Here is a 17,294-nt window from a genome sequence, read left to right as displayed (position 1 = left end):
TAACACAGCTTTTCTGGTATTGAGATTTTTCCCTTTATTTCCTATTAAAACTTTGATCCCCCTTTGAGACCATTCCCTAACCTTGGAGGTTATGGTTTGAACAAATTAATCTATACACTACCTGAGCATGCTTCCATATAAATATCACTAACATGGATTTGCTATTCTTTAGAAAAATATGTTTTCCCTATGCATTCCTATGTAAAACTCTGATCGGCCATTATGGCGCCACCCTTGCCCCACGGGGGTCATGATTTGAACAAACTTGATTCTACACTACCTGAAATTGATTCCACATGAGTTTCATCTTTCCTGTCCCAATGGTTCTTGAAAAGATTTTGAAAGAATTTTCCTATACATTCCAACAACGCCGACGCTACCGACAATAACGACGACAACGGACAAATTTTGATCAGAAAAGCTCACTTGAGCCTTCCCGCTCAGGTGAGCTAAAAATCTATTAAACATAACTCAGTTTCTATGCAAATATACAACAACCTTTATTCATCAAAGACATCACAACGAATAAAAACTTTAACGACACTCAAAAATACATTTTTAATATTTATTACCATATGAAGGCATAATACTTCTACACTGTACATATTTTTTTTTCTATTTGGTTTTGGTATATGCTCAAGAACTTAGATAAGAGGTTAAATCTTTTATACAAAATACTGAATTCTTGTTTTAAAAAATGCATAACAAGTTTTATTTCATAAACTTAGAAACCGAATTTATTATGGTTAAGCTTGCAAACCTACCGTTAAAGACATGCTTATCTCTACACATACATCTACATGTATTCAAAACTAGATAAAAAGGCTCAAAAAGCGATATAAAAAGGCAACACATATAAAAACCAATTTCATATCTTGATCAGAACATTATACATGTATTTGAGTGCACAATAAAGCCTATACAGTATCTTCTTCTGTAAGTTTTCAGATGAAGGATCTCATGTGTGCACGTTTCCCTACGTTACAACTAGACCATACATCACAACATAATGAAGTTTTCAACCGAACATTTTTTTTTCATTTTCATCTGATGGTAATCAAAAAGGACTTTAATCACATTGAGATTTTGGTCTCACATAGTTTGGTTTATGTAACGTTCTGTACATGATATTGATTGACCTGCATTGGTTATTTACATTGCACAGGTTTGCTTTACTTTTTAAACGGAATGGCCGATGAGCTTGTATTGTTTTGAAACTGTTGAACTCTGTTAGCAACATTTCCCTCTATAAAAATTTTTCCTGTCGTCTCTTTCGTCATATCTTTGGAATCTGAAGAAGCAAAAAGAAATTGATAGAAACATTGTCTTAAATTTGAAATTAACTATTCCTCAAAAGAGACAGAGAAATAACAAGTAGTTAAAGGCTCTTCTGAGTTATTATGATCCTGCTATTTTTCCAGCAAACTACATATATTCCTATGTAAATCTTAATCCGTCCATTGTAGTAAAATCCTTCTTTAGTGGTCACGAGTTTCTAGAGTCTACAATTTCTGACTGAGGATACTTCTACATGTATGTTTTTGTGAAAAACCTTGCTTATGCTATCCTCTTTACATATGCATGTAAGAAGATTTAACATATTTTCTAGTACAAATGTATAATCCTCGAAGAAACGTCGATCAGTTTTCCTGATTCAAAATTAACCCTGGCTATATATCATAGTTTGTACAATCTACAATCTGCCGTACAATAGCGGGCTTTCAAATAGATCTAATTTAGGCCATCATGTTTGTTCGTCATCTCTTGAGTTAGAGTAATTAAAAGATTTGGGTTTGTACATTGTAAGTGTGAAATAAGGTACAAGAGCATCTGATTACAAAATGAGAAAATCTGGGGATTAAACAATCTTTTTTCAGAATGTTAAAATGAGTTTTGAGTCTAACCCTGTTTAGGCAGTCAGTCGGGAAAACGCATGGACTTATTATAAGTCCCCTACCGGTGACTTTGCGTCTTTCCGTCTGTCGGTATGTCCTCATGTCTTTCTGTCATTCTGACCTATTGTTTTTCCGCACTTTTTTTTCTAAAGGTTTGCAGATATTGAGCTGAATTTTGGTATGTCAGTGTATCTTGCTGAGTTGCAGATACAGTTTGAATGTCGTTTTGCCTCATTGATTTTTGACAGAATTATGACATTTTTTATTTTTCATAAAGGTTTATATGTAAGATCAGGTTCATGCTGCGCTTAATACCAAAGGTCAACATGGTAAATATGAAGCGAGGAAAAGACGTTGAAAATATGAGTTTTATTTTAGTCTTCATGTGGATTATTTTTTAGATTAAAAGCATGCACAACCTCAAAATTTTAACATCAACCAGTTTAACATCTTTCATAACTTTTGCATATTATGAAATGACATCCTAAAGAAAAAAGGGGAACTCGGTAGGGGACAGTTATTGCATAAGCAATACTCTCGAATGCTTGTTTATCTTGTTTTCTGTCCGTAAAGAAAAAAACAATCAAGACTTATTCCCATGTATTTAAATGTAAAAATTTAATTGCTTAGGATTGTCCTATTGTAGCTCTTATTTAGAAGAAATCTTCCATATAAGTTTTTTCGTGTATGTCCCAGTGGTTCTTTGACAAAAAAATGGGAAAAGTGCAATTATTTTATTTGTTTCCGTTTGTAAATGGGTGTAGTTTTAAATTGAAAAAAAACCTGAATAACTTTTATCGCAGAATAATCTTGAAATTGACTGTGGTAACATCATATGTATAAAGGGCATGATGGGAGGAATAACCTATTATTAGATGCTACATATTAGTAGATGTGAACAAGAGGTGAAGAACAAGATAACTAAAACAGATGTCATATAGATGCTAAACATTAACAAATAGACTGCTTATTATGAAAAAAATGAAATATCTCCATCTATCAGGAATTCCTGTAGATAAATAATTACCTTGATTATCACTCACAGCTATTCTGTTCATGTGTTCACTTCCAGTAGATATATTTTCTGCTAATTCATCTGAATTGTCTATAATGATTTTAGGTGAATAAGATCAATAAAATATCCCATTTAAAAAAAAAAAAAAAAAAATCAATCTTACATTGCTACAGAGCTAAACCCCCTTGAGCAGTAATTTAAAATTTGTAGAATGAATATGACTTAAAAGAGTTATTTAAGGAATCACTGTCTAGTTTTGAAGGTATGCCAGGACATCAACAATAGTGGGAAACATGGGATAATTTGCATAACGGGCGAAGCCCGTTTTGCTAAAATTATCCCATGTTTCCCACTATCGTTGATGTCCCTGGCATACTCTCATAACTAGACAGTGATTCCTTATATTTCCATTTCATTGTGAAATAAAATTGTAGACTTAGACATTAAAAATGTAGACTAATAGATTTAAATTACACGAGGACTTCCAAGCCAATTTTAATAGTCCTCGCACACTGACGTCAAACACAAAGGCAGCCGCACGAGATTTACATGCATATTTGGCTTCCTTAGCGTCAGATTCAGAGACAGATGCGCAGGAGATTTGAACGCGTATTAGGCCTCCTTAGCTGCTGACCTTTTGACCTGCCTAATTTACATTTCGGCAGAATTATCAAGAAATAAATTCCCCCAACTTTCAAACAGTTATCACAGAGAAAAAAATTAGAAATGGAAATATTTACATTTATTTGTATTGGCTTTTCTATCTATCTATAAATTTATCTATAACATAAAATACCCAGCATTTTCTCCACAAAAAAAATTTTCTCAGAGATCAACTGAGTTTTGATGTACAAAAACTTTTCGTCTTAACACACATATTACGAACGTCTGCTCCGGAGAGGCGAAGTAAGGAGTTGATTACGTCGCGGGTTCGGATCCCAGTATAGGACGTTGAGACCGGTCCTTCAGATGAGACCGTATAAACCCAGGTACCGTGTCGCAGTAGGTGCTGCCACGAAAAAGATTCCTCAGTGCCGACTATAGGACAGAAATTGCAGCTCTTCACCAGCAATTGCAAGTTGTGGCGTCTCCATGTGAGTGAAACCTTCTCAAGAAGGACGTTTAACAATGAAAATTTAATCAATCTTGACACCTTCATTTTCTGTTATTAGAACTACCTCTTACCTTGTTGACTTATATATTGACCCGAATGGCGATTCTCCTCATTGAGAGTTTCACATTTTCCATCGTTCTCCCTGCCTGTGTCTTTGCCTAAGAAATAAAAAAAAAAACTTTTTTTACTCTCAAGAGTCTCTTAATTTTGAAAGGAAACATGATTTACTTGATAATGAATATTTATCGACAAAATATGTTTTAAGATAATGAAATAGTCTTTTTTGGTTGCAATAAGATACACATTTAAAATCTTGCAGAATTTTAGTGTTTTGCCTCGTCACACCAAACAGGGACATTCTGGGGTATGTTCTGTAGTATACCGTAGGTTACTGTAGTAGTAGCCATACAAGTGCTTACCGTGGGTTTCTGTACCATGCTGGGGATAAGTAAAATTGCCTACTAAGAATTACTATGTACACGGGGGGATATCGTACAGTTCTGTAGATAAACTGTAGATAACTTTCAAAATGATGTGGGTTACGAAGAAAAGCCGGAAATTTTAACGCGAAAAGAGACATTGTAAACCAGTAGTGATAGATATTAACAAAATAAATTCATATTATTCATAAAAAAGCTCTATCTTTAATGGAATACCTCTTGTAAAAGAGGAGATTACAAGGTTTTGACTTGATTAATGTACAGTTACTTTGAAAGTAATGATTACCTGATTTAAATGAGAATCGAATTTTTTGCCATTACAAACATCAATATTACCTTCTTGATTTGTACTTTGACCAAAGTGACTATCTTCTATTTTTATCGCTTTATTTTTTTCAATGTTCTCTTCATCAGGTGGGCTCGAGTCATCACCTAAAAATAATAATTTTTTTATACTTCATTTCCTTATCAATGTTAAAAGAATCTCAAAATTCTGTAAGTGATTTTTATTTATTTTTTTTTTCATATATATTAAAACTACGGGAAAAATGAAGATGAAGAATTACTTAATTGCTTGTAATTGGAAACCACGTTAATTTAAGGACAGATGATACAAACAAATTTGTTCGTTCGAGGGAACTTAATTATAATATCATGTCACAAGTTTCGAAAAGTGGTATATTCTTTTTTTAAGTTCCAATTTTTAATTCCAAGTACTGGAAAATGAAACTTACTTGAGAAATATTTATAATATATCAATAAAAAAACAAACAGACAAATAACACTTAGTAAAGGTTATAGATGAAATAAAAATCACAATATGTTACCTCGGTGCTAAAACAGTAATATAAACTTTAGAAAAATATACCAAGCCAGGTGAATTTAATGAGGAAATACAAAATGACAAAAAAAAAAAAAAAAAAAAAAAAATCAGCAAAAACACATAGGCTGATTTTTACCATTTTGCGATTTTTTGTAAAATTCACCAAGCAAAAACATCTTACGAACGTCTGCTCCGGAGAGGCGAAGTAAGGAATTGATTACGTCGCGGGTTCGAATCCCAGTATAGGACGTTGAGACCGGTCCTTCAGATGAGACCGTATAAACCCAGGTACCGTGTCGCAGTAGGTGCTGCCACGAAAAAGATGTCTCCCTGCTCTATGACCCTCAGTGCCGACTATAAGACAGAAATTGCAGCTCTTCACCGGCAATCGCAAGTTGTGGCGTCTCCATATGAGTGAAACATTCTCAAGAGGGACGTTAAATAATGAAAAATTAATCAATCTTAACACCTTTATTTCTGACACTAGAACCACCTCTTACCTTGTTGACTTATATATTGACCCGAATGGCGATTCTCCTCATTGAGAGTTTCACATTTTCCATCGTAAAAACTTTTTTACTCCCAAGAGTCTCTCAATTTGAAAGGAAACATGATTTACTTGATAATGAATATTTATCGACAAAATATGTTAAGATAATGAAATAGCTTTTTTTTTGGTTGCATTAAGATACACATTTAAAATCTTGCAGAATTTTAGTGTTTTGCCTCGTCACACCAAACAGGGACATTCTGGGGTATGTTCTGTAGTATACCGTAGGTTACTGTAGTAGTAGCCATACAAGTGCTTACCGTGGGTTTCTGTACCATGCTGGGGATAAGTAAAATTGCCTACTAAGAATTACTATGTACACGGGGGGATATCGTACAGTTCTGTAGATAAACTGTAGATAAATTTCAAAATGATATGGGTTACGAAAAAAAGCCGGAATTTTTTAAATTTTAAATTTTAATTTTTTAAAAGAATTTTATAGAGACATTGTAAGCCAGTAATGATATAGATAGATATTAACGAAGTAAATTCATATTATTCATAAAAAAGCTCTATCTTTAATTGAATACCTCTTGTAAAAGAGGAGTTTACAAGGTTTCGACTTGATTAATGAACGGTTACTTTGAAAGTTATGATTACCTGATTTAAATGAGAATCGAATTTTTTGCCATTACAAACATCAATATTACCTTCTTGATTTGTACTTTGACCAAAGTGACTATCTTCTATTTTTATCGCTTTATTTTTTTTAATGTTCTCTTCATCAGGTGGGCTCGAGTCATCACCTAAAAATAATAATTTTATTAATGTTTCATTTCCTTATCAATGTTAAAAGAATCTCAAAATTCTGTAAGTGATTTTTCATTTATTTATTTATTATTTTTTCTTTTATATTAAAACTACGGGAAAAACGAAGATAAAGAACTACGAGTCGTAGACAATGTTTATTACTTTTTAAACATGCAACCAATACTCACCAAATTTAGCATAGGCATAATATGTTCAGTTTTCTTTAAAATCGTGAATTCTTAAATATATATCTTTCATATCTATAATATAAGGACGATTTATATGAAGGCTGCTAAGGTCTGTCGGCGCACGAACAAAATTCGGAATAATCTAAGTATATAACTGTTACATTTGCTTTTATTTCTTTAGTACTACGTAAAATATTGAACTCAAATTTAGATCAGTGAAACCCGAATCAAAGTCTAAATAATATGTCAAAATTTCATTAAAATGGCATTAGAAACAGACGATTGGTGTCATGATTTTCAAAGTGTTGTTGGAATTGTGTTTGATGCAAATTACGTCGTCAAACGCATAACCGGCGCACAGAGATGTAATAAATTGTTTTGGATATGGTTAATATACACCAAAGACGAGAAAAGAGAGTACAAAAGTGACATTAGACACTAGATTTTAATAGAGATGTTATTTTTAAATGGTATGAGATTCAATGAGAGTTATATCGAAAAAAAAGTTTAAGCATGTAAGAAGTAAAGTATGCTGTTTGTTAAACGCAGACAATGGGGAACAATCTGGGTCACAAACGACATGAAACAACGTGTATTCTTTGCTGCCTATAATGTAAGGCAATCTTTCGACTAGTGTTCGACTGAAATTTGAATCTGCTTTAGAAAAACAACAACAACAACAAAAAAAAGGACAGTAGTGAATTTAAATAAGTCCCTTAGTCAACAGTGGTCTTTCACTTAAAAAGAATATTGAATGTTAACAGATGCGTGTGTAGTAGAAAAGGAGATCATGAGATTATAAGGAACGTAAATTACGTTTGCTGTCATGCGCCGATGTACACTTACATGCTTTCTTTATTTTTTGCATAATTTTCTTATTAAATGTGATATCATCATGAGACTTGAAATGCATGATCATAAAATGTTACTTTTTGCTATGACAAGGAAATAAATTTAATTTAGCAAAGAGAAAAAAACTGTTTTCCCTGTCTACGACTTTTTGAGACAACCCTCGTACTTTATTGCTTGTAATTGGAAACCACGTTAATTTAAGGACAGATGCTACAAACAAATTTGTTCTTTGGAGGAGACTTAATTATAATATGTCACAAGTTTAGAAAAGTGGTAAATTCTTTTTTTAAATTCTAATTTTTAATTCTAAGAACTGGAAAATAAAACTTACTTGAAATATTAATAATATTTCAATAAAAAACAAACAGAAAAATAACACTTAGTAAAGGTTTACAGATGAAAAAAAATCAGAATATGTTACCTTGGTGCTTAAACTGTAATATAAACTTTAGAAAAATATACCAAGCCAGGTGAATCTAATGAGGAAATACAAAATGACAAAAAAATCAGCAAAAACACATAGGCTGATTTTTACCATTTTGCGATTCTTAGAAAAATTCACCTGGCTTGGTATATTTTTCTAAAGTTTAAATTACGGTTTAAGCACCATGGTAACATATTCTGAATTTTTTTTCCTGTAGTGAAGGTGTTTGGTCCATATTTGTAATTATATAGAAATATTACTAATATTTTCCAAGTCTATTTCAAATTTCCAGTTCTTAGGAGAAAAACTAAGAATTATCCACTTTTCTAAACTTGTGACACGATATTAAGAAATCATTTGTTTGTATCATCTGTCCTTAACATTTAAAGTATATCATATAAAAATGTTATTGCCCCTCAAGGGGCTCTCGTACCATGCGATATAATTCCAGGAAATATAACAAGCAAAAGGTTTTTATATGAAAAGAATCGTGACATTGACAACAGCATCAGGAAATAGATATAATTGAATCAAAAACCTTGCTGAGGACTTCGGATCAGGTAAACAAAATTAATTTTTAAATCTATCTATAATATAGAATACCCTACATTTTCATCCAGAAAAAAAATCTGAGAGATCAGCTCAGTATTGATGTACAAAAAGTATTCTTCTTTACTCAGACAGGATTTCAAGGTCTTCTCGGGGGTCGCAAGATAAGGAGTTGACCCTTACGTTGCTGCGTCGAATCCCATTGTGGGATGTGGAGACCGATACTTCTTTTAAAACTGTATAAACCGTGTTATCTTGTGGCAGTAGGTGCTGGCACGAAAAAGATCATTCCTTACTCAAGCCTTAAGTGCCAAGTATAGGACATAATTTGCAGCTCTCCACCGGCGTCTCCAAAACGAGTGAAAAATTATCGAGAGGGGCGTTAAACAATAAAAACTCAATATTAATCAATCTTAACACCTTAGTTCTGGCCCCAGGATCATGAAACAGGCTTATATTTAAGTCAAAATTTCTATCATCCATAAAATCTTAAAAGCTTGTTAAAGGAAATTCTTAATTTGCATATGACAGCAGATTGATGATATAAAATCGGAAAGCATTTTCATTTTGGGCTGCTTAGCCTCTAAAACAATTCAGCATCTAAGACATTTTTGGACTTAAGCTAAGATGTTTCATGATCCCGGGGCCTGCCCTTAGAACCTCCAATTACCTTGTTGACTAAAATATTGACCAAAATGACGATCCTCCATATTGACAGGTTTACTTTTTCCATCACTCACCTTGCCTGTGTCTTTACCAAAGAAAAAATAATAAGGGTTTTTTTTTTTTGGTTTTTACTATCAAGAGTTTCTCAATTTTGAAAGTAAACATGATTTATTTAATATTGAATATTAAAGCGGGGAACATGTTAAGAAAATAAAATAGTATTTCGTTTGCAATAAGGAACAATTTAAAATCTTGCAGAATTTTAGTGTTCTGCCTCCTCACACATACAGGGGATTTCTGGGGCATGCACTATGCTATACCGTAGGTTACGGTAGCAATAGCCATACAGGAACTTACCGTAGGTAACTGTATCATGCTGGTGGTACATACAGTTGCCTACTTAAACAGAGAATTTTCGTACGAAAACAGATTTTGTACATAAAAGCCCGTAGTGATAGTTATTAACAAAGTAAATCCACATTATTCACCAAAAAGCTCTATCTTTAGATTGAATACATCTTGTAAAAGAGGAGTAAGGTTTCGACTTGATGCTCGGTTAATTTGAAAGTTATGAATACCTGATTTAAATGAGAATTGATTTTTTGCCATTATAAACATCAATATTACCTTTTTGAAATGTACTTTGGCCAACATGACTATCTTCCATTTTTCTTGCTACATTTTTGTCAATGCACTCCTCGTATGTAGGGAGCGAGTTATCACCTAAAAATAATAATTTCATTAGAGAAAGCATATACAAATAACAAATATATCCTTAAAATTAAAAACGAGAGGCCCATGGGCCACATCGCTTACCTGAGAATTGTGGTAAGGAGAAAAGCAGAAATCAGTTTATTATTGAAAAGCGTTCACCCAAAAGTGGACAAAACCAAATCTTAAAGGATTGAATCTTCACTAACTAAAGATGTTTTGATACTTCTTTGACTAATTGTGGCCTTATTGTCCTTTACATTTAACACAATCCAAAAATAAAAGGGAAAATCAAAATTCCCTTTTTTACACCCAAGGTTTACAATCTGAAGTCATTTTGGCCTAAAATTCCTTATATGTGTCTCCACAAGTTCCCTTTTTGAAGATTTTTTAAGTATTTGAGGAACGTTCCTCTTTCTACGCCTTTGTTATGACCAGACTTTTGAGGAACGTTCCTCTTTCTACACTTCAGATGCATTTGTTATGACCAGAGATTTGAGGAACGTTCCTCTCTCTGAACTTCTGGTGCATTTGTTATGACCAGAGATTTGAGGAACGTTCCTCTCTCTGAACTTCAGATGCATTTGTTTTGACCAGACATTTGAGGAACGTTCCTCTCTCTGAACTTCAGATGCATTTGTTATGACCAGACATTTGAGTAATATCCCTCTCTATGAACTTCTGATGCATTAATTTGTTATGACCAGACATTTGCGTGAGGAACATTCCTCTCTCTAAACTAAGATGCATTTATTGTCACCAGACATTTGAATAACGTTCCTCTCTTACATATGTGCACATACAGTGTGTATTTTTAAATACCTTATGAATGAACACATCAGGCATTTGAGGAACGTTCCTCTCTCAAATTTACTTATTACCGTAGGCATCTCATGAATTTTCAAATATTAGGCATTAGAGGAATTGTCCTCTTCCAATTTCAAATATTGATACTATATACACCATGTACACTGGAGGAACGTTCCTCTTCAAACTATTGACACTGGATTTACTAGCCTAAACACAACATATTTGAGGAACGTTCCTAATCCAATTTCAAATATTGATACTATATACACGGGAGGAACATTCCTCTTTCAACTTGACACTGTATTTACAAGTTTTAACACACAATATCACAAACGTTCATCAGTCAATTTCAATTGATAATTCATACTACGTGTATATAAACAGTACATTTGAGGAATGTTCCTCTACCAATTCCTATCAAAAACACTACAACCATGAATCTTAATACACTGAATGTTCCTCTCCCCATTTCAAAATTTGGCACTGGACTGGAGGAACATTCCTCTTCCAACTGTTGACAATGGATTCATGTCGAATACTCCTCTTTTGATTTCAAATGTTATTCACAAGATCAAGTATATGTCATTCTTGACAATTAATATTTTAGGAAATCATTTTTCACTCAATTTTGTGAAAAGCATCTTATTATTACAGACATTAAACTCGTTGGTACCACTCCTTTAGGAGTATACATGATCACCTTTTATTTTGAGGTCATTAGGTCACTTCTCTGGATATAGGAATGTATAGCTGCTGAATAAAGAGTAAATGTTTATTTTTATTTTAGATGAGAAAAAAGGACAACTGTTTGAATCGTGCAAGAGACATAAATCTACAAGAAGGAATTGATAAAAAAAGTTATACCATTCCCCTGGGCCCCTGCATTTACCATTATGATATAAAACTGTTGTGTAAAGCAATGCTTTCTTACACTTGAACAATGCCAATTTTCTTTAAGAATTGAAATTTTATGATATTTATTAAATGAAAAAATCTTTCAGGAAAAGTATTCTTACCCTTAGCTTTTTTAGTATAGTTCATCCAAGATTTATTGAAAAGTCAGTGCATTGACCAGTAAATTCTCCATATTAAGTTGAACATCCATTGACATTTGAAAATCATGCACGTGTCTCTACTTACTTCATAAAGCACCTCAAGTTTTTGACCAAAACTAATTATATAACTGTATCACAGTATAACACAGTATAACACACAGATATATCAATGTCTAATTTCTCCAATTTTGAATCCCCCTTCAAACGACAGTTGCCTTTAGATGATAGCTGTTCAAATGTGCAACTGCGACCCTTCCATACATATTAGAATGGAAACACGTGGTGCCACTAACTGAAGAAATGTCAATCAAAACACTGCACACTGATAATCTTGGGTGTGTTATCAGTCTTGGACACATCCATCTCTCAACCCTACTATTCACGATTTCAATTCAGAAGATGCTCATCACATCGAAAGATTGTAGAATAAAACAAGATGTTGCAGTTCTTCACAGTTAAGGATTTATCAAGGTGTATATGCAAATAATATCAATTTATGAAAATTCTTTGTATGCATTGTTTGCATAAAAACTAAAATAAAATATTTTATCAATAACTTAGTCAGAGTTGATCAATCCTGCTGAAATATTAGCTGTCAGACACTTCCAAATACCAGTAAATTAAAATGAGAAATTTACTTTAATTTTAGACAAAATGATATGTGCCCTGGATTTCAATGTAAAAGAAAACGAATACCCTCGTGACACCACTTGCAGCAACATTTCAGAGAAATGATTAAATTGTCCTTAAACAAATCAAGTAAGTAGTCATAATTTTCAATTAGAAATTGTATGAATTCCTATATAATATATGCTATCAAATGCTGTATATGGCAGGAAATAGATTAATTATGTTGAATACAAATAAAACATGTTTAAAAAGCAGTGCCAGGGATCGACGGATGATTTTGCATTATTATGAGCGAAATTCGTTATGAAGATAAAAATACATAATTAAGTCACAGGGAATAAAAGCACTTCGCTGTAATTCAATCCAACATAAGTGTGTTGGCAAAAATCGTGTTTTACTGTATTTTGTTATTTTTTTTTTATTATTCATCATTCACTTATCTCAATTTATTTATTTAGTTTTGGGGGTGGGAGTGGGGATGGGTGGGGTCCATGCCCATACTAATTTTTTTGGCTTCCTAACACAGGAAACTTTGATTGAGAATTTGCTCCTTAAAAAATACCCCCCCCCCTACCCCCCTTGCCACTGAACTTATACTATATACTTTCTAAAAATACGCAAAATATACATATTTATGTAGTGTTTTTAATTTGTATTACCGGGTATATTTTTTAATTTGTAAACTGGCATGATTTAACATGTCCATGTATTAACTATACATTATTGATAAGAGACGTACACTCTATTCTGAAGTTTTGGACAGACCTGATATATTTTATATGCCAAGTCAGTGTCTTATTTGCTTTTTTTTAAATCAAACATTAATTGATTTGATAAAGAGAACAATAGCTGTGTTTCACCTAGTTCAATCCAAAAATCATCCGTGTTTCACTAGATGCTCAGCACTGTTAATTCTGATGGTTTAAGAGTAGAGCAGAACACATTCAACGAGGCTCAAAGGAATAATCTAGTGTGTCAAAGAATTAATGTGTTTAGATAAAGCAGAGCCGTGTAGTTTGTTTATTTATGGCCAATGCTGAAATCTTAAACTCTGAGACAATTATCGCTTCATCGGCTTCACTGAGTGGTCACTGGTCAAATGTTTATTCTTTCCCAAGATATCGTTAGCTCTATTACTTGTGTGTATGAAGAGGAGTACTTAATATATTGAAATCATGTTTTATTTGCTAGCAATATAGTGACCTTGTCTAATATCATACCCTGCTACAAAACATGTTAAAAATTTTACTATAAATTGGTCATTGTTGGTTGTCTTGAAATATTATGGAAAAAAGACACAAATTCAATTTAAAATTATTATCCTTAATATTGTATCCTTTTAAACTATATGCTGCTGTTAGAATAATAAGGAAAAAATTAAAAAAAAAGTAATTATTAAAGATTAAAAAACTTTTTGAAACAATTTAACGGGAAAATTTTTTCTATTTTTATAAAAATTCTAGCCATATTTTGTTGTGTTGTCAACTGCAAGGATTATGATCAGAGCTTAAGTACACGTGTACAATTTTAAGAAACATATATAACAAAACCTTTATCTCTATATTTTAATCTTTTCTAAAAAAAAAAATAAAAAATAAATGATTAAATACAAACTCAAATTTTATGTATCGCATTAATTGTTTTAACAGATTTTTAATATTAATCAAATTGGAATGCAGTCCAAAATAGAGTGAATATGAAGTTACTTTTAGTTGTCATTTATCACTATACCACTGAAAAATATATTTTATTCTAAAAAAAATCCAAAGGTGGCATCTTGTTTATATTCCTACATATACCTTTTGTTAAGGATTAGTTAAATACTTTAACAATAACTTAAGTATATGTATTATCTAATTATAAATAAGTATTTATAATTCAGATATTAAAAATTGTATATTAGTTATACATGTTATATGTATGGTCGATCGGCAGATCATGTCTTGTGTACTCAGTGTCCGGTCCCTGATAAAAGAACAAGAGGCCCATGGGCCTTATAGGTCACCTGAGCATCATGCAACAACTTTCAAATGATTGAATTTGGTTCATGTTTTAAGCTAGATGCTATGGCATTCACAATTTTGAAAGAGGCACCATTGCTAATCATAATTATACACATAGCAATTGTTAAGTTTGTTTACGTAATATGAATCCAGGGTAGTGGAACAAAAAAGTATCTCAACTAATCAGTAATATTTAGCAATTACTAGTATCAGGAGTGCTTCTACCACACATGAACCCCTGACCCTAGGTCTACACATTGCACAATTTTTGAAAAGGCACACTTGCTTATCAAAAATGTTTGATTAATACCAAGGAGCAGATTTCAAACAATTCATTTTAAGTATAAAAGTAGAGCCCCCCCCCTCCCCATTTTGGTATCCCTGACCCAGGGGCCTTGAAATTCACAATTCTGGAAGAAGAGCCCATCCCATCATAACTATGTAAATAGTTCATTCTGCTTATTACCCAGGAGTAGAGAAAAAGATTTTCATAGATGTAATGTATTTTCACCATATAATCATAATTTAGAGCCACATCCTAACACCATAACCCTTGACCCTGGGGCCATAAAATTCAAAATTTTTGTAGAAGCATTCTTGCTCATCATAACTTTGTCCTTAATTAGTTTATTTAATACTCAGGAACAGAGAAGAAGATTTTCAAAGAATTAATGCATTTTCACTATATAATCAATAGAGCCCCGCCCTAACACCAGAACCCCTAACCCTGGGGCCATGAATTTCACAATTTTGGTAGAGGACTCAATGCTGATTACAATTATACCAACAATTTGACTGCTTGATGACCGGGAGTAAAGAAGAAGATTTTTAAAGATTGCATTAATTTTAGTGGTTTTTGCCTCACCCCCCCCAGGCCCCAGGGGGGCAGGGACCACGAAATTCACAATTATTGTTCCCCTTTACCCATAGATGCTATATTCCAAAATTGGTTGAAATTGGTTCAGTGGTTTCAGAGAAGAAGCTGAAAATGTTTAAATGTTAACGCATGACGGATGATGGACGACGACGGACAGAAAAAGATAGCAATAGGTCACCTGAGTATACTCAGGTGACTAAAAATTGGCCCAGTGGTTCTTGAGAAGTAGTCAAAAATGTGAAAAGTTTACAGACAGACGGATGGACGGACAAAATGTGATCAGAAAAGCTCAATTGAGCCTTCGGCTCAGGTGAGCTAAAAATACATGTATTTCTAGAATTAGGGAGTAAAAGGTAGTTGATTGATCAATGTTGGAAAATGAATAAATTCTCCCAAACAGAAAATCTTGTGCAGTAAATTGCAAATTTTTTCCATTTACATGATCTGTAGCATTATGGTAAAAGACTAATATATACAAGAGGCCCATGGGCCTTATAGGTCACCTGAGCATTATTCAACAACTTTCCAGTGATTGAATTTGATCCATGTTTTAAGCCAGATGCTATAGCATTTACAATTTGGTCATCATAACTATACACTTAGAAGTTCCTTAGTTTGGTTACTTAATACCCATAGGCAGGGTAGGGGAACAAAAAATGCATTCAACAAATCAGTAATATTCAGCAATTATGAGTAGTGCCGCTATCACACATGAACCCTTGACTCTTAGGCCTAGATCCACACATTGTACAATTTTTGGAAAGGCATTCATGCTTTCAAAAATATTTGATTAATACCAAGGACCACATTTCAAACAATTCATTCATTTTCAATATGTAAGTACAGCCCCCCCCACACCCCCTCTATGGTACAACTGACCGTGGGGCCTTGAAATTTACAATTCTTGAAGATAGGGCCCTTGCTCATAACTATATAGGTAGTTCATCTGCTTAAAACCTAGGTGCAAAGAAGAAAATATTCAAAGATTTAATGTTTTTTTCCCTATACATGTATAATCAATATAGCCCCTCCCCTAACACCAGAACCCCTAACCCTGGGGCCATCAAATTCACAATTTTGGTAGAGGCACTCTTGCTCATCATAACTATGTACATAGTTAGTTTATATAAAATCTAGGAGCAGAGAAGATTTTCAAAGAATTCATGTATTTTCACTATATAAACAATAGAGCCCCGCCCTAACACCAGAACCCCTGACCCTGGGGCCATAAAATTTACAATTTTGGTAGAGGCACTCTTGCTCATCATAACTATGTACTTAGTTTGTTTATTTAATACCCAAGAGCAAAGAAGAAGATTTTCAAAGAATTCCTGTATTTTCTCTATATAATCAATCGAGCCCCGCCCTAACACCAGAACCCCTGACCCCGGGGCCATAAAATTTATAATTTTGGTAGAGGCACTCTTGCTCATCATAACTATGTACTTAGTTAGCTTATTTAATACCCAGGAGCAAAGAAGAAGATTTTCAAAGAATTCCTGTATTTTCTCTATATAATCAATAGAGCCCCGCCCTAACACCAGAACCCCTGACCCTGGGGCCATAAAATTCACAATTTTGGTAGAGGCACTCTTGCTCATCATAACTATGTACTTAATTAGTTTATTTAATACCCAGGACAGAGAAGATGATTTTCAAAAAAAATAATGCATTTTCACTATATACTTATTTAGCCCCACCCTAGCACAAGTACCTCTGACCCCAGGGCCATGAATTTCACAAATTTGGTAAAGGACTCAATGCTGATTACAATCATGCAAACAGTTTGACTGCTTGATGTCTAGGAGTAAAGAAGAAGATTTTTAAAGATTGCATTAATTTTAGTGGTTTTGGCCCCACCCCCCAGGCCCCAGGGGGGCAGGGATAATGAAATTCACAATGTTTGTTCCCCTTTACCCATAGATGCTTTTTGCTAAATTTG

The 17,294-nt window shown here is 33.2% G+C and overlaps 1 protein-coding gene across 3 annotated transcripts; it reads right to left on the bottom strand.

Annotated features, from left to right (window-relative positions):
* Window positions 1-520: 520 nt before the first annotated feature.
* LOC134244723 (uncharacterized) lies at window positions 521-9,378 on the bottom strand. Of its 3 annotated transcripts, XR_009987276.1 has the most exons (5): window positions 5,788-5,853; window positions 4,801-4,896; window positions 4,096-4,182; window positions 2,923-3,000; window positions 521-1,291 (listed from the first exon to the last, which is right to left on the bottom strand). XR_009987276.1 is itself a non-coding variant. In XM_062726977.1 (4 exons), the coding sequence occupies exons 1-4, from the start codon at window positions 9,308-9,310 to the stop codon at window positions 1,231-1,233; spliced, it is 303 nt and encodes a 100-aa protein (XP_062582961.1). In that variant the 5' UTR covers window positions 9,311-9,378; the 3' UTR covers window positions 521-1,230. The 3 variants fall into 3 exon arrangements, 2 of the variants coding, with proteins under 2 accessions (XP_062582961.1, XP_062582960.1); XM_062726977.1 differs by lacking the exons at window positions 4,801-4,896; window positions 5,788-5,853 and adding an exon at window positions 9,271-9,378 and having other exon boundaries at window positions 521-1,293; window positions 2,888-3,000; XM_062726976.1 differs by lacking the exons at window positions 4,801-4,896; window positions 5,788-5,853 and adding an exon at window positions 9,271-9,378.
* Window positions 9,379-17,294: the final 7,916 nt, after the last annotated feature.

The sequence above is a fragment of the Saccostrea cucullata genome, unplaced genomic scaffold (assembly GCF_032062105.1).
Source record: "Saccostrea cucullata isolate Sc308-1 unplaced genomic scaffold, CSIRO_AGI_Scuc_v1 ctg4496, whole genome shotgun sequence".
Classification (NCBI taxonomy): Eukaryota; Metazoa; Mollusca; class Bivalvia; order Ostreida; family Ostreidae; genus Saccostrea; species Saccostrea cuccullata.
The sequence above is the reverse complement of the archived record's forward strand: the minus strand, read 5'-3'. Positions and strand labels throughout refer to the sequence as shown.

What these genes read in the sequence shown, in the direction of transcription:
- LOC134244723 (XM_062726976.1), bottom strand. Translation starts at nt 9,310, where the DNA reads ATGGAGGATCGTCATTTTGGTCAATATTTTAGTCAACAAG. An exon ending in TCAATATTTTAGTCAACAAG is followed by an intron (nt 4,183 to 9,270) that starts GTAATTGGAGGT and finishes TTTATTTCTTAG; the next exon opens with GCAAAGACACAGGCAGGGAG. An exon ending in TCAATATATAAGTCAACAAG is followed by an intron (nt 3,001 to 4,095) that starts GTAAGAGGTAGT and finishes AAATCATTATAG; the next exon opens with ACAATTCAGATGAATTAGCA.